At 37.9% G+C, this 25181-nt stretch overlaps 1 protein-coding gene across 3 annotated transcripts in view; it reads right to left on the bottom strand.

The window, feature by feature from the left end:
• LOC149570023 (putative sucrose-phosphatase 2) overlaps positions 1 to 25181 on the bottom strand; it is a 178185-nt gene that overhangs the window by 83290 nt on the left and 69714 nt on the right. For 2 of the 3 annotated variants that reach the window (XM_089822683.1, XM_089822684.1), the window contains exon 5: positions 10188 to 10508. The exons of the other annotated variant lie outside the window; for it this stretch is intronic. In XM_089822683.1, coding sequence (XP_089678809.1) covers positions 10188 to 10508 — 321 coding nt within the window. The remainder of the gene's footprint in view (positions 1 to 10187; positions 10509 to 25181) is intronic. 3 annotated transcript variants of the gene reach the window in all.

The following is a 25181-nucleotide window of genomic DNA, read 5'->3' as shown; positions in this document are numbered from 1 at the left end:
AAAACAGGAGCCTTACTCATTACACAGCATCATTCCAGCAATTTATTTTATAACCAAACTACCTGTCCTCTTCACATGCCCATGATCTTCTTACCAGTGAAAATTACCAATGCCCCAGGTGCTTGCAAACTCGTCATCTATCATCTCGATCATAGGCACTGTATGTTATTAGAATACAAGAACCGACTAGCAGAAAAATCAGATGCAGATGCAATGGGCAGGCAAACAAAGCCTAATCTAATAAGGGCATTCTGAATCTGCTGGTGCAGCCTTCTCATACACAATTACACTTTAACCCCAACTCACTGAGCTGTCTACAGAGAGAAAATGAGGCATGGCTTCCTTGGGAACAGATCTCAAGGGGAGACCGTTGTTAAAATATTTCAACAGACAAACATCCTGTATTGCTTTTTTTTTATCAAGATATCACGATTCACAACAACTCCCACACAGCAATAAAATAGCAATAAGACAATAGCCAGCAATCAAAGAAAGAAACCATACTGATTCAATAACAATAATCCAGCAATTTATTCTTTTGAGCACACTATCAAGGCTCCTTCAAGCTGCTGAAGATTGAGCCAATCTTCTGGTTCATTGTTGCCTATTGCAAGCGAGAATCAGGAGTGACTCCAAGTGATCATTATTATAACGTCATATCAGTCAATTGCTCAAAGAGGACATCAAGAGGAGGAAGATCAACTGAAAACTTAGGGGCGGGATAAGCAGATGCATCCTCCTCTAAACAAATTTAAAACCTCCAATCTACTTGTTAGGGGATTTCTTAGCTTTATTTTTTCCTAAATTTCATGCCCTTGCTTAAATCTGTTATTTCTTGTGCTACATTTCAACAAGAGCTGCACTATCTCATTAGAAATACTCAATACTATAAAACAATTAAAAATCTCTCAAACCCAAAAAAATTACTCGTGTGGATATTTACTTTGATACCAAATTATTGAGCAAATTTCACTTTACGCATCAGGATTGTTTTATTCATTTGATGAAAGTACTTCAAATTACAATTTTGTTGTGCACCTATCAGTAACCCTCATTTTCCTCTAGTACATGTGTAATGTCCCCCACTTAGCCAGTTTGGAGGTATGTTGTCGTTAGCCCATTCTTGTATGGTCCCGAGGGCTAACCAGGACTTCAAAAGGGATCCTGAGGTTATTTGGCCTAGTCAAATTTAATTACAGGCCAAACGGAGTTCATTTGTTGGGTTGTCAGGAAGACTTACTATTTTAGTAAGCCAATAGGGGGATGCAGTGCCCTTCAATTTTTAGTGACAGGATGAGATGCATTTTGTTGGGCTCTTTCTAATGAGCTATTATATGTAGGATTTCGAGTTTATTTGGTATATTATTTTAATGTTTGAAGTTACAACAGTAAAGTGACTATTTAAATTAAATATTATAATGTTTCATAAAATCACTTTATAAAAATCAAGAGTCCCCCTTTTGAGTACATACATGGACTTTGTAAAAAGAAAAAAAGAAGTAATATTAAAAGTCATGTATTATCCCACATTGACAAGACGGAAGCGTGGAGCAAGTGAGGAAGGGATTAAAAGGAAGAGGATAGCTCTCATTTATTCAGGCTTGAAAATATCAAAGAAATTGGAGAATTTTCTGGAGATTATATCTCAATAGTTTGAAGGACGAAATCCCTTCAAGCTGGAAATCTTGACGCCATTGAAAGATATGGTCTTGAGATTCAACATGGTAGCAGTCTGAAAAAAGCAGATACGAAAAAGCAGCCCGAAAAAAGCAGAACCGAAAAAGCAGGCGGAAAAAGCAATCCGTAAAAGCAGTTCAAAAAGCGGAACCGAAAAAGCAGGCTGAAAAAGCGAGTACGAAAAAAGCAGGCCGAAAAAGCAGTTCGAAAAAAGCAAAACAGAAGGGGCAGCATAAAAAGAAATTATTTCAGCCATCTACAACCAAGTTCTTTTGTTAATATTGTTTTTAGGGTGTTATAAGCTTTCAGCTGTAAGTGTGCATGATACCAGCATTATCATTTTGTAATCCATGTAAATGCCAAAGTCTTGGCCATACTTCATGAGCATTGTAATTTTCATTGCAATTAAGAAGATAATAGTTGCTGGTGTCATTTAAGCAATTTAATATCATTATTTATCAGCTAGTTAGTTTGCATACCAACTATTTGTAAAACTGTCAGTTGGCTGTAGGTGTTCGTTTCTCATGCTTAGATCATATATATGCACTGAATATTGTCAAATTTAGTAGCACACTCATGTTAGGTCATTTGTATAGTCCATTGTAGTCTTCTAGCACAAGATTTTCATTGATGCAAATTGTAAAAAAGTCATTTGAAGCTAGCTAAAATACTATATCAGTCATACATCCCTTGCATGTGAATTGTTTGATGAAATTCCTTGAGCTTTCATCAGCATTTTTTGAGGGCAGATTTGAGGAGGGTTATTACAGTGGTATCAGAGCTATAAGTCCTGCCATCCTGTGGAGGTCTTATAGGGAATGTGGAACAGCCAGATAGAGAGGAAAGTGTTTGACGAAATGTCAAAACACTAAAATCAGAGCATTTTTTGTTTGAGCATGCGACAGGGGCCTTATAATTTCCGCAATACCAGAGCAAGACAAAATAGGACTTCAGACCTGCAGAAAAAACAGTCTAGTTCATCCGTGCAGGTGGACATAGAATCCAATCATACAGACACAGAGGAGGTATTCTTTCATCAAGACATCAATATGGGTGACCGAGATGACAGGAATGCTCGAGATCCTGGAGAGGAAAGATTCTTACAGTTATTAGAGACCTTGGCAGAGGGACAACGATTAGCAGAACAGAGGGCACAGGAACAAAATCAGAGAATGGAGGTTATGATGCAGATGATGGCTCGTCAAATGGGGTTGAACGCTAACATAGGTGGAGGAAATAATCAAAATGGTAATAATCAGAATGGTAACAATCAGAATGGGAATAATCAGGATGGGACACATAATGGAGGTGAACAAGTCGGGAACAATTTCGGTCATGCACCCCAGCAAGCTAGGACAGTGAGTTCGAGGCCCATGATTCCCACATTTCCTCCTAGAGCTCCAGAGCAGCCTGTACCAGAGCCCCAGATCACTGATATACAGGACCAGTTGAGGAGAGATTGGGAAGCCGGAGGTCCAGATTTTACTGCTGCAATTACCTTTAGTGAGTATATGGATGTGCGGATGAAACATATGCCACGTGGACATGACAGGAACCAGAGCTATGAGCTACGGAAGAAAGTAGGGAAACTTCAGTTACCATATTATGATGGCTCGGGGAAGTCTACAGCAAGAGCTTGGGTTCAAAAGCTTGATACATACTTTCAATTGAACCCTATGCCTGAGGAAGAAGCTATTAAGTATGCAACAATTCATTTGGATGGGTTAGCACACGAGTGGTGGCAACATGGTATGGTCACTATGGGTCATGCACACATTACCTCATATGTGGAGTTTACGGAGAGATTGATTGAACGTTTTGATAGGAAGGATCCAGAACTACATTTCAAGGAGTTAACTCAGCTTAAACAATAGGGATCATTGGAAACATACATTTCAGAATTTCAGAAACTTGCAGTGTTAGTAACAGATGTATCTGAACGGAGGATACCGGTTCTATTTATGGATGGGTTAGCTGATCCGTTGAGAGGGTGGATTAAAGCTCTCAACCCTCCCACTTTGCAGGAAGCCATTAAGAAAGCTCGTGACATGGATTCCTCTTCAGCTTCTAAAAATAAATTCCAAGCAAAGAGTTTCCCTTCGAGGAAAGATAAGGATAGTAAACCTTTCCGTAGGGAGGGTCAGCCACCTAAGGAGGAAAGTAAGAGGTTGGACAATGAGACACTTAATGATCTCAGGAAAAAGAAGCTTTGTTTTCATTGCAGGGAGCCTTGGGATTTGTCACATAAGTGTCCATTGAAAGCAAAAGCCAAGCAAATGGAGTACTTTTCAGTCGAAGAGTCAGTGGATGGAGATTCAGAGCAGTCATCAGAATCAGATGGAGATGATAATTCTTCACATGAGGAAGCACACAGTGATAGCACGATAGCTCAATTGTCCAGTATACAGGAGGCCGTCACTTTCAGAGTTAGGGGAACTTTGGATGGACAACGATTTGTGGCACTCATTGATACAGGGGCAACACAACTTCATTGATGAAAAGTTTGTGACACGTAGAGGGCTACATACAGAAGAGCATAGGGGATTTAAGGTGATGGTTGCCGACGGCTTCAAAATCGACTGTACCAAGAAAATCTCCAACTTGCAGCTTCGTTTGGGAGATTATGACATGGTGGGAGATTTCTTTGTTGTCAACATTGGTGATCAGGATATGGTGCTTGGGATGAATTGGATGAAATCTCTAGAAGAGTTTACATTTAACCTCCAGAAAATGGAAATGAGGTTTGAGGCAAATGGTAAGAAGATAGTACTCAGAGGTTTGTCAAATGGGAGACTACGAGTGGTGTCACTCAAGCGAATGCAGAGTTTCTTCAAACACGACCAGGTGCAGTGGACAGCAGAGTTCAGAGTAATGCCTGAGGTAATAGAGCAACATAAACAGGAGTATCCCCCTGATGTACAAAAAATAATAACCAAACATACTAAGGTGTTTGGTGAGATACCTCCAAGGAGACCCCCAGATAGGGGAATCGAGCATGTTATTGAGTTAGAGGAAGGGGCTAAGCCAGTCATCATCACACCCTACCGCCATCCAAAGAGATATAAAGATGAAATAGAAAAGGCAATCAAGGAGTTGATTGACATGGGGCACATACGACCAAGCAAGAGTCCTTTCGCTTCTTCAGTAGTATTGGTGAAGAAGAAGGATGGTACAATGAGGATATGCATTGATTATAGGGAACTAAACAAAAAGACAATCAAGAACTGATACCCTATTCCGCGCATTGATGAGCTTATTGATGAATTTCACGGTGCCTGCTACTTCTCTAAGATTGATTTGAGATCCGGCTACCACCAAATACGGGTTAGAGAGGTGGATGTGGAGAAGACAGCTTTTAGATGCCACTATGGACATTTTGAGTTCTTAGTCATGCCCTTTGGGTTGACTAATGCGCCCGCCACTTTCTAGTCCTGTATGAATAGAGTATTTAGAGATCAGTTGAGGAAGTTTGTGTTGATTTTTTTTTATGATATACTAATATACAGCCGTACTTGGGAGGAACATTTGAAGCATATTGATGCAGTGCTCAACATTCTAGAGAGGGAGTCATTATATGCCAAGATGAGTAAATGCGAGTTCGGGATGACAGAGTTGCTCTATCTAGGGCATATTATTAGTGCAAGAAGTGTTCAGGTTGACCCAGACAAGATCAGGGCCATTCTGGATTGGCCACCGCCGAGGAACATTTCGCAACTCAAGGGATTTCTTGGGCTTTGCGGGTTCTACCGCAGATTTGTGAAGGGATTTTCACAGATAGCAGCACCACTTACAGATTTGACATGGAGAGACAGTTTCAAGTGGTCAGAGAAGGGTCAGGATTGTTTTGACAGGTTCAAGGAGCTGATGAGTACATGCCCTGTTTTAGCCATTCCAGATTTCAACAGGCCTTTTGAGCTGCAGTGTGATGCCTCAGGAGAGGGCGTAGGAGCTGTCCTCATGCAGGACAAACATCCCATCGCATATGAGAGCAGGAAATTATAAGATGTTGAGAGAACTTACAGCATCTATGACAAAGAAATGCTAGCAATCATGCACGCGCTAGCTAAGTTCAGGCAATACTTCGCAGGGAGCCGATTCACAGTAAAAACAGATCATAATAGCTTGAAACATTTCCTTGGACAGAAGGATCTCAATGACAGGCAACAGAAATGGGTGAGTAAGTTACAGGCTTATGATTTTGACATAGTCTATGTCAAAGGGAAGAAAAATATCGTTGCAGATGCTTTATCCAGAAGGCCTCATTTGCTTGTTGTTGGGATAGTCATGGACGATTGGAGAGAGTTGATCTTGGCAGAGTATGCCAAGGATAGTTGGGCATCTAGTGTTATTGAAGGAACTATTCAGGATAGTCGATACACTGTTGTAAATGATTTGATCATCTACAAGGAAAGGATTTATTTAGTACCCGGGTCTGCTATGAAGCAGAAGATTCTGAGGGCATTTCATGATTCACCATTGGCAAGACATCCTGGATTCTTTAAGACATATCGGCAGGTGAGAAAGCGCTTCACTTGGAAAGGACTCAAAACAGAGGTGCTTCAGTTTGTTAGGGAGTGCCCAGTATGTCAGCAAAACAAACAGAAAGATTCCTTTCCAGGTGGTTTACTACAGCCCCTACCCATACCAGAGAAGAAGTGGGATAGCATTTCCATGGATTTCATTACAGGCCTCCCCAAAGTACAGGGTCGGGATTGTATTTTTGTTGTGGTAGACAGATTGACAAAATTTGCACATTTCTTTGCGATTTCGTCCACATATTCAGTAGTACAGACAGCAAAGCTATTCTTTCGAGAGGTATTTAGATTACATGGGATGCCACGGAACATAGTCAGCGACAGGGATAGTAGGTTTATGAGCCACTTTTTGCAGGAGTTGTTCAGGTTGTGTGGAACAGAGCTAACTCCGAGTACCAGTTACCACCCCCAAACTGATGGGCAGACAAAGATAGTGAATAAATGGGTTGAGGGGTACCTTCGAGACTACATTGCAGGAGAGCAAAAGGCTTGGGTGAAGTGGCTGCATCTAGGGGAGTACTGCTATAATACCTCTTTCCATATGTCTATTCAAATGTCCCCTTTCATGGCACTGTACGGGTATGATGCTCCTAATTTTCTGGATTTGTTATTTGGGGACAGTAGGGTGCCTAAGGCCAAGGATATATTGCAGGAGTGTCAGGACATTATGCGATCCTTGAAGGAAAATTTGCAAAGGGCACAAAATCAGCAGAAGCAATATGCTGATCAGCACAAGGTTGAGAGATCTTTCGAGGTAGGAGACATGGTGTACCTCATGTTACAGCCGTATAGACAGTCCTCTCTCAAGAGGAGTGGAGCAGAGAAATTGAAACCACGCTACTATGGACCATTCAAAGTAATCAGGAGAGTGGGTGAGGTAGCTTATGAGTTAGAGCTGCCTGCAGACAGTAAAGTACATAACGTGTTCCATGTGTCACGCCTTAAGAAGGCATTGGGGCATAATGTGGTGCCTTCAGTAGTATTGCCACCTCTCGATGATGAGGGAAAACTTATCTTGATTCCTAAGGCTATACTTGACTCCAGGGAGAGGGTGCTTCGCAGGCGGACTATCAGGGAGTACCTAGTAAAGTGGAGGAACCTACCAGTTGAGGATGCGACATGGGAGGCAAAGGAGATTATTCAGCATCCTGAGTTGAGATTGCTTGGGGACAAGCAATTTCAAGAGGGGCGAACTGTAATGTCCCCCACTTAGCCAGTTTGGAGGTATGTTGTCGTTAGCCCATTCTTGTATGGTCCCGAGGGCTAACCAAGACTTCAAAAGGGATCCTGAGGTTATTTGGCCTAGTCAAATTTAATTACAGGCCAAACGGAGTTCGATTGTTGGGTTGTCAGGAAGACTTACTATTTTAGTAAGCCAATAGGGGGATGCAGTGCCTTCAATTTTCAGTGACAAGATGAGATGCGTTTTGTTGGGCTCTTTCTAATGAGCTATTATATGTCGGATTTCGAGTGTATTTGGTATATTATTTTAATGTTTGAAGTTACAACGGTAAAGTGACTATTTAAATTAAATATTATAATGTTTCATAAAATCACTTTATAAAAATCAAGAGTCCCCCTTTTGAGTACATACATGGACTTTGTAAAAAGAAAAAAAGAAGTAATATTAAAAGTCATGTATTATCCCACATTGGCAAGACGAAAGCGTGGAGCAAGTGAGGAAGGGATTAAAAGGAAGAGGATAGCTCTCATTTATTCAGGCTTGGAAATATCAAAGAAATTGGAGAATTTTCTAGAGATTATATCTCAATAGTTTGAAGGACGAAATCCCTTCAAGCTGGAAATCTTGACGCCATTGAAAGATATGGTCTTGAGATTCAACATGGTAGCAGTCTGAAAAAAGCAGATACGAAAAAGCAGCCCGAAAAAAGCGGAACCGAAAAAGCAGGCGGAAAAAGCAATCCGTAAAAGCAGTTCAAAAAGCGGAACCGAAAAAATAGGTTGAAAAAGCGGGTACGAAAAAAGCAGGCTGAAAAAACAGTTCGAAAAAAGCAAAGCAGAAGGGGCAGCATAGAAAGAAATTATTTCAGCCATCTACAACCAGGTTCTTTTGTTAGTATTGTTTTTAGGGTGTTATAAGCTTTCAGCTGTAAGTGTGCATGATACCAGCATTATCATTTTGTAATCCATGTAAATGCCAAAGTCTTGGCCATATTTCATGAGCATTGTAATTTTCATTGCAATTAAGAAGATAATAGTTGCTGGTGTTATTTAAGCAATTTAATATCATTATTTATCAGCTAGTTAGTTTGCATACCAACTGTTTGTAAAAATGTCAGTTGGCTGTAGGTGTTCATTTCTCATGCTTAGATCATATATATGCACTGAATATTGTCAAATTTAGTAGCACACTCATGTTAGGTCATTTGTGTAGTCCACTGTAGTCTTCTAGCACAAGATTTTCATTGATGCAAATTGTAAAAAAGTCATTTGAAGCTAGCTGAAATACTATATCAGTCATACGTCCCTTGCATATGAATTGTTTGATGAAATTCCTTGAGCTTTCATCAGCATTTTTTGAAGGCAGATTTGAGGAGGGTTATTACAACATGTTATGTACATGAGTGGTTTAAACAACCTACTCAACATTTGTCACTAACTGAATGCCTGAACCTATTCTACAAGGGTGCCAGTCTTAACTCAACAAACCCCAGTACTATAATAGGTTTGAAATTTGAATCATTAATTAAACCTATCTAATATGACTTCTTAATAAGTTTGATTTATTTAATCAATTATATTAAATATACTATGGTGTAATTCAGATTTCCTGACAAATGTAGGCAGATGTAACCCCATATCCAATAATATTACTCAGCCTATGTCCTTGAATGAGAAATGATAAGCCTGATTTCCATCCGAACAGCTTATAGAGTAGAAATAGTGGAGGTAGTTTTCATGTTCCCAAAAAAATGTGGTTGTCCCCCATACAGTAATAATTGATAAAAATAGATCTTTTAATGGTTAAGAATATATGTGTGATGTCAAATGTACAGGACATTGTGCAAAGCAGTATACTAACTGTTCAACTTCAAATGTGTAATTGAATATAGCTTATTTTTTAAATGTTAGCTATAAATAATCTCCATCCGATTTGCTGATCATGCTAACAGCTCGTTTTTGCACTTTTTCAATTGAATAATCTTCTGTAGATACTCATATTCCTGTGTAATAACCAAAGCTTTTTTTATTAGGTTTTAAGTTTTATATCCTTATGGTGTCTATATTTACAACTACTATCACAAGGTAGCAAAATTGCAATTTGCATTTCTGTTTCTTTCATTGAATTTTGTTGCCTCAGATGCTTCTTTTGATTTCAGGCAGTTTTATTCAGGCTGTCACAGTAAGGCATGTAACACTAAACAAGAAAGATGCCAAGTTTAAGATCATAAACATCCTATAGATTGCAAGTATTGCTAAAGACTTCAAAGATACATATGCTTGAAATATGAAGGTAAAAAATAATAGTCCATGAACATCACTGAACTGCATAACTGGTCCAAAAGATAAACTTCTTATGTCATTTTAGTGACAGATTTCTCAAGGTTATGCATTTACATGTAGATAAATTCTGAAAAATGGAAGATATGACAGGAAAGATTGCTCATGTTCTTACTAAATCCAATAATCAATACAATAAACATTCAAGAATCAAGATTATAGTGTGAAACTCCCAACATTGGAGATCAATCCACGTGCAAGTGTTCATAGGTCATGTTGATGTTTAAAAGGTTGAATTTTTTCTGAGCGTACAAGCAAGTGAATCTTGGGTCATGAAAGAAGTAGAGAGAAGGGGTGTTAGGGCAAAGGGGGAGGAAGCAGAGAGCAAGGAGGGATGACGAGGAGAAGGTGGGTGGAAGATAACATGCTAAGGTGGAAAAGAAAAAGAATATAGAAAGACATTAATAGAAAAGAAATGCTCAAGTTCAAAAAGCATAAAATAAAAGCACTCACAATTACACCCATAACTCTTTGGTAAGTTTTGTCACTGTTCAGAATGTGGCCCTTTAACCACATTTCTAGAAATAAATTGAACTCTATAACTTCTCTTTTGGCTGCACCATCTTCCAGCAACCTTTCAATCTGAAGATCCGCCTCAGGGTAATCAAACTCATTATTTTTTATCTTTTCACGTGGTGTATAATGTGGTCCAAAATTAAAATTCTGAATAGCTTGAATGATCCCACCAGCACATCTTTCGCTTGCATGGTAGACTTTATTGATAAAATTTTGGGAATCGTACCATTGAATTAGCTCTTCCTGAGCATTAGAGACCTGCCATCTATGCTTTTCATGTTAGAGCCTGAATGTAAACCATATTAGAAAAAGCTATTCTTCTTTTATTTTGTACTAACTAGCTTAGGACGAAACAACTTAATCAAATTATTTCATGCAACTATCAAAACAAATAAATATAAAGCATGCTGGCAATGTCAATTTTTTCACCATGTTTCAGTACTAGAGCAATCAGAAAGTCCAGATATTCTTTAAATTTTCTGGTTGATATGACTGCTTTTTCTAATCATCGAGGGGTTTTCTACAGGCATAAACGTGGGTTTTTATATTTTTCCCACATGCCTTCGAACCCACATTATCATGGACCATGTGAGATTGTGGCCAATGGCTCCCACAATGATTTGAACCCAGGTATTCATCATGGCAATGCTCTGCATTTACCATTCAGTGACACCTATTGACTACAGCTGCCATATCAGTGGCATATCTTAATGCAATCATTAGCAAACAAATTATTATTTCAAAGGATTCATACTATTAAACAAAAAGCTATCTTTGCATATAATTTGTTCAGTATGTTATACTGCTTCATTCAATTACACCTTGTTCTTGTGACTAACACAGATTTTTTGTTAAGAATATTAACCTGATCACCTACAGGTCTGATAGTACAGACCATACTTCCTCTTCTCATTATGATATATCTCTAAACTGGCATTATATATAACTCTAGGGACCAACGACTTCTCGTGAAGCAACAGTATAATGCTTAACTAAACTAACAAATAGTTAGGTGTTATTAGTTATGTCTTCCCAAATCACTGACTTAGGAGGAGTTTAGTTTCTAAGTTTAGGAAGGGTTGTGTCCCTTTGAGGGACATACCCTTCAGGAAGGATATATAGGGAGGTTATCGATGCAGATTGAGGACACATAGTTACAACAAAGTCTGCTCCTCTAAGCATCTATATCCTGCAAATCATATCAGAGATACTCCCTCACAATCAAAGGTATATTATTCATTATTGGATCTGCATCAAGATAAGTGTTAACTTCAACAAATATTCAGAACATTGAAGACATTCTCAGCATTTAAAGACTGAACCAAAAGTCTGATTCAGAGAAGAAATTTGAAGGAAAATTTACATGGTATCAGAGCCCTGGCAATTGAACCTAGGCTCTGCAAAAATTTCAGTAATCAGACTTTGTATACATCAAGCAACAATCTCCTATCTTCTATGGCATACATAATCTGACCTGAGGATAGGTTTGATGGGAAGGAACATTTTGAGACCTGGAAATTCAAAATCATGATGATTCTTGAAGAGAATGATGTAAAACAATTTGTTGATAGAGCATCCAAACTACCTCCAATTGAACCTCACAAATAAATCTAGTGCAAAGGAAATAGAAAAGCTATTCAAATCATCTTGGATGGAGTAAAAAATGATATCATACCTATCCTTACAAAACATCAAACTATCTTTGATATGATGAATGCATTACGAAATGCATATGAAGTAAACAATGCAACTAGGGTTCTCACACTAAAAAGGCAACTGAATCACATTCAAATAAAGAAAGGGGAATCGATAAATTCTTACTTCCTAAGAGTTGTCGGCATTAGAGATGAACTATCAAGCATAGGAACCACCATTAGTGACACAGAATTAACACTTATGGCTATAAATGAATTGCCAAATTCATGGGTGTAATGTCCCCGTTTTGGTTGACATCGTTTTGCGTACCGAATCAGTCTATCACGGACTCTCGTAGACTGGTGGTTGTCATGAGAGGGTCATTTTGGCATTTATTTGAGGATTGGATGGCTTATTATGCTCTTAGAGATATTATTTTATCATTACTTTTTTATACGCGGCCTACATGTTATAATTTCAAGTTGAGTTGCACTTTTTATTTTATTAAGTTATTTAATTATAAAAGTGCATTATAATGAGTTTTTATAATGGATGCTTCTAGAAGTTCTTAGTAACTTCTTAGAAAAGTGAATAAATAGAAGGCTTGGCCTCTCATTTGGATGGACAGGATTTGATGATTCTACTACCTATCTCTATGAGCATTTGTGGCACCATCCAAGTCTGCAAGTATTCAGCCTAATTTCTTGAGAACGATACCTCTCAAGAGATTGCATAACTGAGAAAGTGGAATACCTTCTGAAGGGTTGCACTTTGGAGCTAGCATTCAGCTACCTCAAGTTGGATTAATTTGCAATATTGAAAGATTTGTTTTAAGGAAGTTTCTACCTTCAGCTTCTTGAGAGTTTGATCTTGCATCATTCATTTGGCAAATCTGAAGTTCATTTGGAGGTTTCTCTTTGGTATTCATCGTGTTCATTTTCAAGCATTGAGAATCTTCAACATTTCTAAAAGATTCCTAAATCAACGAAGTTACACTGGCATCAAACCTGGAAGGATATTGTTTGGCATCAGTTAAAAAGTTTTTGATTTACATCTCAAATCAGAGGGTTTGATTTTTGCGAGTGGAAGGGTGATTACAATCAGCATTTTATATCTCCAAACAAGCAAGTTCGAGCAGGGTCTGAAGCATTTTATTGGGATTTCGAACTGACAGGCAGGGCCTCAATTTTTAGTTCGAAACTTACTGTTTGGGCAGTATTTTTCTTTGACAACTTGAGTGCTGTAGTCCCTTGGTTCAGGCGCCCCTTTCTAGGGCATTTTCGTCACTTGTTTTGGAGTCTACAAAATTACAAAAAAATCGCAGGTCTGAATTCCTAGGGTTTCTTATAAATCGCAGGTGTTATTATTAAATTTTTGGCAAGGGTTTATATGTAAATTTTTGGGCCAAGCCTAGGAGCAATTTTACAGTTCAATTTGCATCTAAAACTGGGCGTTTTTTTCCCTTGGACTGGTGGGAATGAATTTAGGGATCATTCTGATCCAGTCTGGGCAAGTTTCGATAGTCATTAAGAGCAGAAAGAAATTAAATTAAAACTCGCAGGTGCTGGGCACATAAGCAGGCAGTTCGACTGCTCGGAAGAACTCAGTGAAGTTGCAATTAAAAAAATCACTGCCAGGTCAAATACAGTTCAGACTGCTGAAGATTAATTCATTCTGGGAGAAGGACTAATTGTTCCAGAACAAGTCAGTAGAAGGCTCCATTTTATCTTGAAGCCGATCAGGCTTTACCAGCTACAGTAGTTTGAAGAAGTTGAGTGGGAGAGGTTGCTGGACAAAGGTGAAGGCATTTAGTAGCTGGCTACTCATCTTCTATTGGTGGCGACGACTTCCTACCAGGTTCCTTAAAGCTTTGTGTTTCAACATTACTATAAAAATTATACATCTTTCAGAGATTGCAATTTGTTTTGTTCACTAGCTAGTAAGAACTTGGTTATGTTTATTTTGGTGGTAACATATAATCAATCTTGAATAGTATTTGACAATTTGTAATAGCAAGGTTTTCCTATGAATAAAGAGTTTCAAAGTTTACATATTGGTATTTCCAAAGTGTTTGTTTAAATCTGAGTGCATATGTGAGTTATTTTGATATCCAAATAAGTACGGGATATTACAGTGGTATCAGAGCTTGTTTATCCTGCCATCCTAGTGGGTACAAACACAATGAATAGGTGGTGATATGACAGATTGGAGTGTTCAACCTTTAACTCATCACTATAATTTAAGAAGAACCATGGCTCGTCTAAACATAGGACAAGAGGAACAAGGAAATCTAGAGAATCATATTGATACATGTGAACAGGTTATTGGCAATATGGGAGACAGGAATGCTCGGGATCCTAGAGAGGAAAGATTCTTACAGTTATTAGAGACCTTGGCATAGGGACAGCGATTAGTAGAACAGAGGGCACAGGAACAATATTAGAGATTGGAGCTTATGATGCAGATGATGGCTCGTCAAATGGGGTTGAATGCTAACATAGGTGGAGGAAATAATCAAAATGGTAATAATCAAAATGGTAACAATCAAAATGGGAATAATCAAGATGGGACACATAATGGAGGTGAACAAGTTGGGAACAATTTCAGTCATGCACCCCAGCAAGCTAGGACTGTGAGTTCGAGGCGCATGATTCCCACATTTCCTCCTAGAGCTCCAGAGCAGCCCGTACCAGAGCGCCAGATCACTGATATACAGGACCAGTTGAGGAGAGATTGGGAAGCCGGAGGTCCAGATTTTACTGCTGCAATTACCTTTAGGGAGTATATGGATATGCGGATGAAACATATGCCACAAGGACATGACAGGAACCAGAGCTATGAGCTACGGAAGAAAGTAGGGAAACTTTAGTTACCATATTATGATGGCTCGGGGAAGTCTACAGCAAGAGCTTGGGTTCAAAAGCTTGACACATACTTTCAAATGAACCTTATGCCTGAGGAAGAAGGTATTAAGTATGCAGCAATTCACCTGGATGGGTTAGCACACGAGTGGTGGCATCATGGTATGGTCACTATGGGTCATGCACACATTACCTCATATGTAGAGTTTACGGAGAGACTGATTGAACGTTTGGATAGGCCTAAGGATCGTACCTTCCCTATGACAGGCAGAAACTTGTATGAGGAGTTTAACAGACATGCTGATTCGATACAAGGAGACATTAGCACATCTTCAGGTAATGGTTTATTCGCATCATCTTCACAGGCAGAAGGGGTTACAAATGTGCAGGTTGAGCCAGTAGCATCAGAAGGTGATATCACAGGCACACTGGATTGTGTGATTGACACAGATAGTGATTCCAGTACAGTTGGGCTGGATGAAGTTACAGTAGTTGAGGATACTGTCATGTTTGAGGATAGTACAGTTGACTAGAAAGTGAACATTCTGGACTTTGCAAAAAATGAGTATCAAGTACAGTTGGATGCTTCTTCACATGAGATAGAGGCTAGTAGCTCTTTACTTGGTTTGGCAAGCCAGCTAGAGACAAGGGACAAGAATATTGTCACGGCTTTATCTCATCATGACAGGATACATGGATTGATTGAGAATCACATTTGGATGATTCAACTGCAAGAGAGACAGAAAGGAATCACAACAAGTTCTTCTTGTGACAACTTACAACAGATCAAGGAAGGCATGGAGGCAATGAAGGTAAGTTACATACACCTACTTTCAGATCGCGATCATCTCCTTAATCTTGCAGGGATCTATTTAGATGCATTAAAGAAGAAGGAGGAGGAGGTTGACCGGCTTTCTCATGAGCTGGAGGATACTTGGAATTCCTTGGTGTGTATTCAGTTGGCTCTCCAAGATTCTGAGAGACATGTGGACGAGCTTTGTCTTGAGGTGAGCTCAGTTCGGGAGTTAGCGCGTATAGCAGGGACTCAGTTTTCTTTTACAGTCAGGTCACATGTTGATGATTTCTCAAAGATGACAAAGTTTACAGGAGAGTCCCAGGATCTGAGTATTACAGATGATAGCTATTTTGAGGTTACTCCTTTGGATTGTACTAGAGATAGAGTATAGGAGTTTGACCAGTCAACACAATCATGTGTCTAGTCAGCTGAGAGTTGGCGAGCGAGACATTTCTATCACTTGCGAGCATTTCGATGTTGTTCGTCAGTTGTTAGCAGTTTATGGATGGGATTCTCCTACTAGTGATGAGCAGGGAGGCAGTTATCTTTCCTTGACAGAGATCCACTCTTTATGGGAGGCTATCCGGATTTTGAGACAGGATTATATGCAGTTGGTAGTTGACAGAGATTATCTTACGGAGTGGGGCAGTACAGCATATGACGCGTTATTGGTCAAGGAAGATGAGGTGAGTGAGCTTACTCAGCAGCTCGAGGTGACTTCTGAGTTTCTTGAGAGTACACAGTTGGCTTTCAAGGAGTCATAGTTTCATTTAGCTAAGGTGACCAAGGAGTTAGAACACCTTCAATCTTTACCAGATTCTGTACAATCACGGACCGTGGTGTCTGGTGATCCGAGGATGTCCATGGACGAGGTTGATAGAGGCAGTGGAGATGAGGATATATCTGTCCACAACACTAGTATTGGCATATTTGGTCCGTTTCCACTGGAGGTAGGTTCAGCTGAGTTAGGCGCTGCAGTTGAGCATTGTGGTATGTTTGACTTGAAGGGCACAGAGACTAGTGATGTTGTTGATTATGCGCCCTTGGCTATATCATCATCTGACTTAGCTGATGATCAGTCACAGTTGGTCGTATCACATCTGCAGGATGAGTCTTTGACTAGGATTGGTTCTTTTTACCGGCATTATACTGCAGGATATGTTCATCGGTTTGCTTTTGATCCATGTGTTGAGGAGTTGATGGCAGACAAGTTTGGACTGGGCTCTCGTTTTTGCTATCTACCGTGTAATGACTATTCACCATCAGCAATGCATGGGTGTTATGGTTATGAGACAGTGGCCGGTAATCTGCCGAGTTGTGTTAACTGCAGTAGATGTACAGTGTGTGGATTCTCTGTATTTGGTGCAGTTTCATGTGGGAGTGGTCACCATTGTAGCAGAGTTGGAGTGTGCATTCCGCATAACACGGTGGATTGTGTGGATGGTGTTTATTATGTTGACAGTTGGGGTGATCTACTCTACTTGGGGTCTGATATTTTGAGAGTTTGTGCCTCATGGGTTCCTAACTGTGGCAGTAGTGGATTTGGAGTTCAGTTGCACCGTGATTCACGATTCATTCATGGATTCCTCTTGGTTATATTTCAAAGGTTGTTGCAGGAGCCTACGTTGACTGACAGCAATACAGTTCATGACTACATTTGGGATCCAGGTGGAGCGACTAGTTTGTTGTTCAGCCATTGCTTGGGGACAAGCAATTTTAGGAAGGGCGGACTGTAATGTCCCCGTTTTGCGTACCGAATCAATCTATCACGAACTCTCGTAGACTGGTGGTTGTGATGAGAGGGTCATTCTGGCATTTATTTGAAGATTGGATGGCTTATTATGCTCTTAGAGATATTATTTTATCATCACTTTTTTATACGTGGCCTACATGTTAGAATTTTAAGTTGAGTTGCACTTTTTATTTTATTAAGTTAATTAATTATAAAAGTGCATTATAATGAGTTTTTATAATGGATGCTTCTAGAAGTTCTTAGTAACTTCTTAGAAAAGTGAATAAATAGAGGGCTTGGCCTCTCATTTGGATGGATAGGATTTGATGATTCTACTACCTATCTCTATGAGCATTTGTGGCACCATCCAGGTCTGCAAGTATTCAGCCTAATTTCTTGAGAATGATACCTCTCAAGAGATTGCATAACTGAGGAAGTGGAATACCTTCTGAAGGGTTGCACTTTGGAGCTAGCATTCAGCTACCTCAAGTTGGATTAATTTGCAATATTGAAAGATTTGTTTTAAGGAAGTTTCTACCTTCAGCTTCTTGAGGGTTTGGTCTTGCATCATTCATTTGGAAAATCTGAAGTTCGTTTGGAGGTTTCTCTTTGGTATTCATGGTGTTCATTTTCAAGCATTGAGAATCTTCAGCATTTCTAAAAGATTCCTAAAGCAAGGAAGTTACACTGGCACCAAAGCTGGAAGGATATTGTTTGGCATCAGTTAAGAAGTTTTTGATTTACATCTCAAATCAGAGGGTTTGATTTTTGCGAGTGGAAGGGTGATTACAATCAGCATTTTATATCTCCAAACAAGCAAGTTCGAGCAGGGTCTGAAGCATTTTATTGGGATTTCGAACTAACAGGCAAGGCCTCAATTTTTAGTTTGAAACTTACTGTTTGGGCAGTATTTTTCTTTGACAACTTGAGTGTTGCAGTCCCTTGGTTCAGGCGCCCCTTTCTAGGGCATTTTCGTCACTTGTTTTGGAGTCTAGAAAATTACAAAAAAATCGCAAGTCTAAATTCTTAGGGTTTCTTATAAATCGCAGGGGTTATTATTAAATTTTCGGCAAGGGTTTATATGTAAATTTTTGGGCCAAGCCTATTTTGGGCCAAGCCTAGGAGCAATTTTACAGTTCAATTTGCATCTAAAACTGGGCGTTTTTTTTCCTTGGACTGCTGGGAATGAATTTAGGGATCATTCTGATCCAGTCTAGGCAAGTTTCGACAGTCATTAAGAGCAGAAAGAAATTAAATTAAGACTCGCAGGTGCTGGGCACATAAGCAGGCAGTTCGACTGCTCAGAAGAACTCAGTGAAGTTGCAATTAAAAAAATCACTGCCAGGTTGAATACAGTTCAGACTGCTGAAGATTAATTCATTATGGGAGAAGGACTAATTGTTCCAGAACAAGTCAATAGAAGGCTCCATTTCATCTTGAAGCCGATCAGGCTTTACCAGCTACAGTAGTTTGAAGAAGTTGAGTGGGAGAGGTTGCTGGACAAAGGTGAAGGCACTTAGTAGCTGGCTACTCATCTTCTATTGGTGGCGACGACTTCCTACCAGGTTCCTTAAAGCTTTGTGTTTCAACATTACTATAAAAATTATACATCTTTCAGAGATTGCAATTTGTGTTATTCACTAGCTAGTAAGAACTTGGTTATGTTTATTTTGGTGGTAACATCTAATCAATCTTGAATAGTATTTGACACTTTGTAATAGCAAGGTTTTCCATGAATAAAGAGTTCCAAAGTTTACATATTGGTATTTCCAAAGTGTTTGTTTAAATCTGAGTGCATATGTGAGTTATTTTGATATCCGTATAAGTACGGGATATTACAATGGGAGACATTTGCACAAAGAATAAGTGCCAAAGATAATCTTCCGGACTTTAACAGACTCAAGAACGATTGTCTTCAAGAGGAATCCAGAAAACTAAAGAAAGGAGGGAAACCAAAAGCGGAAGATGAAGAACTTCACGTTCTTAATACAAACTCATATAAGGGCAAGACAAAGCATTTCAAAAAGAAAAAGGTAAATCAAAAGAATGGAAAACCCAAGAAAAATCTATCTAAAATAAATTGTTTCAAATGTGAAAAATTTGGACACTATAGATCTAATTGTCCTAAAAATTTCAAACAAGCAACAAATTGTACAAATGTAATTAGAGAAGAAGACATTTATGATCTTAAGAACCGTGTTTTGTATTCGTCTCTATCAAATGAAATTTCAAATAAAGCATGGGTAATTGATAGTGGACCTTCTAGACATATAACGGGATACAATAAACTCTAGATTCTTTATCAGAGAAGGCTAACGGTGAAGTTACCATTGGTGATAACTTAGCACACTCCGTTGAAGGAATTGGAAATTGTACTTTGAAACTAAAATCAAGAAATACTCTTCTTCTTAAAGGTGTACTCTATGTACCAAGAATTAAAAGAAACCTAATCTCAATTACAACACTTGAAGATGATGGACACAATGTTACATTCGTTGATGGCAAAGTATTAACTTGGGCTAAGAACTCCTCCATCAAGAAAGCAAAGTTAATTGGTCAAAGAAAAGGATATTTGTATGAATTGAATACAGAGTTTAGTCAATCTATTCAAGCCCCGATCCATGAAGCTGCAGATACAAATGAAATATGGCACAAAAGATTAGGGCATCTAAATTTCAAAACTTTATCAACTATGGAGAAGATGGTTACTGGATTACCCAAATTAAATAAAGACCACCCTAGTATTTGCAAAAGGTGTGCTCTGGGTAAGAACACCAGAAGTCCCTTTCATTCATTCAGATTTATGTGGACCCATGTCTATTCCTGGAGGATTTTGGTATTATATCTTGTTCATAGATGACTTCTCTAGGAAAACATGGATTTATTTTTTAAATGCAAGCAATCAAAAGAAATCCTACAAAGGTTAAGAGAATTCAAAACATTAACTAAAACTTTTCAAGACATAAAATTAAAATCCTTAGAACTAATAACAGAGGAGAATACACCTCAGATGTGTTTAAAAGGTTTTGTAAAGAATCAGGGATTAAGAGGGAGTACATTGTTCCTTATAACCCAGAGCAAAATGGGGTAGCAGAAAGAAAGAATAAGACTATTATAGAAGTTGCTAGAGCTATGATTTTTGACCAAAATCTAGAATATTATCTTTGGGCAGAAGCTTCTTATACTGTTGTATATATTCAAAACAGAAGCCCTCACTCCTATCTTCAAGATAAAACCTTTGAAGAAGTATTTACTAAAGTAAAACCCAATATAAGTCACCTTAGAATTTCTAAGTGTCCTGTATATATCCATGTTCCAAAAGAAAAAAGAGCCAAATTAGAACCCTCTACGAAAAAAGGTATTTTTGTAGGGTATAATGAAACATCTAAGGCATATAGGATTTTCTTACTTGGACAGAAAAATATAAAACTTAGCAGAGATGTAATCTTTGAAGATCTTGCATTCAAAAGAGCCATAAGTTCTAATGAACCTTCTCCTTTATCTAGTTCTAAGAGAAATAGTGAATCTGGGTCCCAAAGGGAGAACTTAGAAGAAATCGAAGACGAAATTCAAAATATGAATCTTGAAGAAAATTCAAAGAAAAGACCACTTTGGGCCATTAAAACGGTTGAAGCAGCTCAAGACTTTGTTGCACCTTCCGGAACAGTCAAAGAAAGCAAAAGACCTAAAAGATTCTCTGGTTATACAACAAACATGAGTGATTTATCCAAAACAAAGCCAACCAATCCCTCTGATGCTATTAAACATACAGCATGGAAAGAAGCTATGTCAGAAGAATACCAATCTATCATGAAAAATGATGCTTGGGAAATTGTTACAAGACCTAAAGGAAAATCTGTTGTTTCTTCCAAGTGGATATTTAAAATAAAACATGTTGATGACAATAGTATTGAGAAGTATAAAGCCAAATTTGTAACCAGAGGATTTTCTCAGAAAGAAGGGATTGATTATGAAGAAACCTTTGCTCCTGTTGCCAAATATACCTCCATAAGAGCAGTCTTAGCAATTGCCGCATCAAAGGGATGGAAGGTACATCAAATGGATGTGAAAACAGCATTCCTAAATGGAAAGATTTCAGAAGAAGTATATCTGGAGCAACCTGAAAGATTTGAAACTCATGATCCTAACGCTTTTGTTTGCAGGCTCAAGAAAGCTCTCTATGGGCTTAAACAGGTTCCCAGGGCCTGGCATGAAAGAATTGATAAGTATCTCACCAGCTTAGGATTCTCCAAGAATGAAGCTAATCCAAATTTATATTATAAAAGAGATAAAGATGATATGGTAATTTTGATACTGTATGTCGATGATTTACTAATAACAGGTAAAGATCATCTCATAGATCAGTGCAAGAAAGATCTAACTAGAGAATTCAAAATGAAAGATTTGGGACTCCTTCATTACTTCCTAGGACTAGAAGTACAACAGAATTTTGACAGTATCATACTTAATCAAGGAAAGTATACGTCAGACATTTTGAAGAGATTTGGAATGTGGAATTGTAAACTTGTGTCTTCTCCAATGGAGACTAATCTACATAAACTTAAGGAAGCAACAGCAGAATCACCTTCCATAAATTCTACTCTCTACAGACAGATAATTGGGTCCCTTATATACTTAGTAAATACAAGACCGGATATTTGCTATACAGTTAATGCCTTAAGTCAGTTTATGTGTGAACCAAAGGAGATTCACTTAGTTGCAGTTAAACACATTATGAGATACAAGGCACTCTTAATTATGAACTCAAATATGAGAAAGTTGCTTTAGACTTGCATGGATTCAGTGATTCAGATTGGGGTGAAAGTGTTAAAGACAGAAAAGTACTTCAGGATGTTGTTTCAATTTAGGATTAGCTATGATATCTTGGATATGCAGAAAGCAGTCTTCAATAGCACAGAGTTCCACAGAAGCCAAATACATTGCCACAGCTATGGCCTCTCGAGAAGCAGTCTAGCTGAGGAAGTTACTTGTGGGATTATTTGGGCAAGCTATGAATCCCACGATTATTTATTATGATAATCAGAGTTCCATCAAGCTCTCAGTGAATCCCGTTTTTCATGACAGGTCCAAGCATATTGAGATTCCTTACCATTATGTAAGAGATATGGTAGACAGGAATTCTATAAAAACTGGAATACATTTGCACTGTAGATCAAACAGCAGACATACTCACCAAACCTCTATCTAGAGTAAAGATAGAACATTTCAGGAAGAGACTTAGTATGGTTGAGTTGTAATACATTTGTACTCTTTTGATTATTAATAAAATAATTTTTATTTTGTCAGGCTATTGACTGTTATGGGTTCCACCATGTGCATTCATTATTTAAAGAGGTGATGATCTCTGAAATAATGAACACTTGTATAAAAGGCATTATAAGAGATGAAGATCTCTTAGATAATGTACTAAACAATAGATTTTACTGTAAGATCTAGATGAGTTTTAGATCATATTGTGATGTTGACATTGCTATGTTCATAAGTCACAAATTGGATAAAGGAAGAATCTTAGTATTCTCTAGGTTTATCCTGTATTCTGGTAAATATTAAAACTTGGGATCTTGCTGTGATATAGAAATCCAGTTTCTATGAAATCACAACTTGGATAAATGAAGAGATTACTCTTCAGATTTATCATGTATAATATCACTAGTTGCAGTGATTTGTCATATCACAGGTTTAGTAATATGACTTTGTATCATGTGTTCTATGATACCACATACTAAGAAGAATCAAACAGAAATAGAGTATTAATTTTTGCTTACTCATCTGTATTGGTGTTGCTAGATATAATATCTCTCTGTAGGATTATCAGGTTAAGAGGGAGTGTTAAGAATATTAACCTGATCACCTACAAGTCTGATAGTACAGACCACACTTCCTCTTCTCATTATGATATATCTCTAAAATGGCATTATATATAACTCTAGGGACTGGCGAATTCTCATGAAGAAACAGTATACTGCTTAACTAAACTAACAAATAGTTAGTTAGGTGTTATTAGTTATGTCTTCCCAAATCGCGGACTTAGAAGGAGTTTAGTTAGTGCAAGTTTAGGAAGGGTTATGTCCCTTTGAGGGGCATTCCCTTTAGGAAGGATATATAGGGAGGTTATCGATGCAGATTGACACACAGTTACAACAAAGTCTGCTCCTCTAAGCATCTATATCCTGCGAATCATATTAGAGATACTCCCTCACAATCAAAGGTATATTATTCATTATTGGATCTGCATCAAGATAAGTGTTAACTTCAACAAATATTCAGAGCATTGAAGACATTCTCAGCATTTAAAGACTGAACCAAAAGTCTGATTCAGAGATAAGAAATTTGAACAAAAATTTACATTTTTCTCTAGCGCTACGAGGGTTTTCTCCATTCTAGATGAATTTGAGAATAATCCAAACTTTAGGCAGAAGCCACTAATTCTCAGCAGGTCGATTTCTTCATTTAGGTTAGATTAAGCACATTTATAACCTTTTTATCATGTATATAAGCAGAGCATGGCTGAACCGTAATGACATGTTCCCTTTTGAGAATCAAAAGAATTTTTAAAAAATTAAGCCCAACCACTTTATGATATTTTAATATTTTAAAAGTGCTTTAAACACTTTATTACAAATGCAAATTTAAAATGGGGCCTTTGGATGTAATTCAGGAACATTTGTTATACTTAAAAGGGGAAAATAAATAAAAATAAAATGAATAGAGGGCCCGATGCAAAGCGCCTATAATTTAGAACTCAAGGCTCACATCTAATCACCCATTATCCATGGACCTTTATCATCATTTCTAATCTGAATTACAATCTAGAGCTCTAAAAGATAAAAATCCTTGGTTGGCAATTTCTAAAGGATGAAAAACCTTTAGGAATCTCTTCAAATTTGGCAGCAAAAACCTTGAATCTCCAATTCAGCAACTCTACACAATGATTGCAATTGTGCTGTAGCTAGATAACAATTGGATTTGCAAGCAAATATCATCTTCAAAATTTAGAGAGTTCCATCAGAGTCGTCGTTGTGGTTTCAGCATCATTTCACAACTAGATCTTGAGTACCACATTTGGAATTTCAGATTTGGTTATCTACGTGCGTTTTCTGTTAGACAGCAAATATAGATTGATTCATGTTACAGACCCTGTGATATATATTAATAGGCTGTTATATCATTAAAAATAAAGTTGTAGCTTAAAGACTAATAAACAATGCTACCCCGGGTTTCCAAGATGGAGGGGTTGGGGAAACTGTACAGATTTTTTTTCCCAGAGCAGGGGATGGCAGTGAGTACAGATAAAAAAATAGGGAAAGATTCAAATATGTAAGGACATTTCAAATATTCATGTGTAAACATGGATAAAGCATGCTTATATACATTATAGAACCTTAACATATAACATTCGTGTTAAATAACTTAAACTGAGTGTTCACATGAGAGTGTAAGTCAAACAAATTATCAAAATTCAAACATTAAACGGAAAATACAAAAATTGCACATGACAATATTTTGTTTTAGTCTGATATAAACCAGATAAAATTAAAAGTTACATTTGACATTCAGTTTCAAATGCAAACAGAGTCAAGGCAAATTTGTAACTTGGGGACAAAGAACATGACCATTATACCTGAAACTAAAAGTTAAATGCATAAATTCAAAAGAGCAGAAGCCATACCAACACACCCAATTTCTATGTAGATTCACTGCAGAAACTATTTAATGAGGAACCATTCATTCTTAAATATGTGCCAAGAGTGATGTGCTACACTTGTGAATGGCACAAACTTATTAACATTTCTTTATAAAAGGTGGTAAATCAATTGAGCAAGGGGCCAGCAGTGGGAAAAGTTTGTGATCTCAGAAAACATAAGAACCCCCAGCCAGTTAATCAC

This window comes from Cupressus sempervirens, chromosome 3 (assembly GCF_028749045.1).
Source record: "Cupressus sempervirens isolate cs-2001-9-10 chromosome 3, ASM2874904v1, whole genome shotgun sequence".
Lineage (NCBI taxonomy): Eukaryota > Viridiplantae > Streptophyta > Pinopsida > Cupressales > Cupressaceae > Cupressus > Cupressus sempervirens.
Note: the sequence above shows the minus strand (reverse complement) of the source record. Positions and strands in the feature narration are given on the sequence as shown.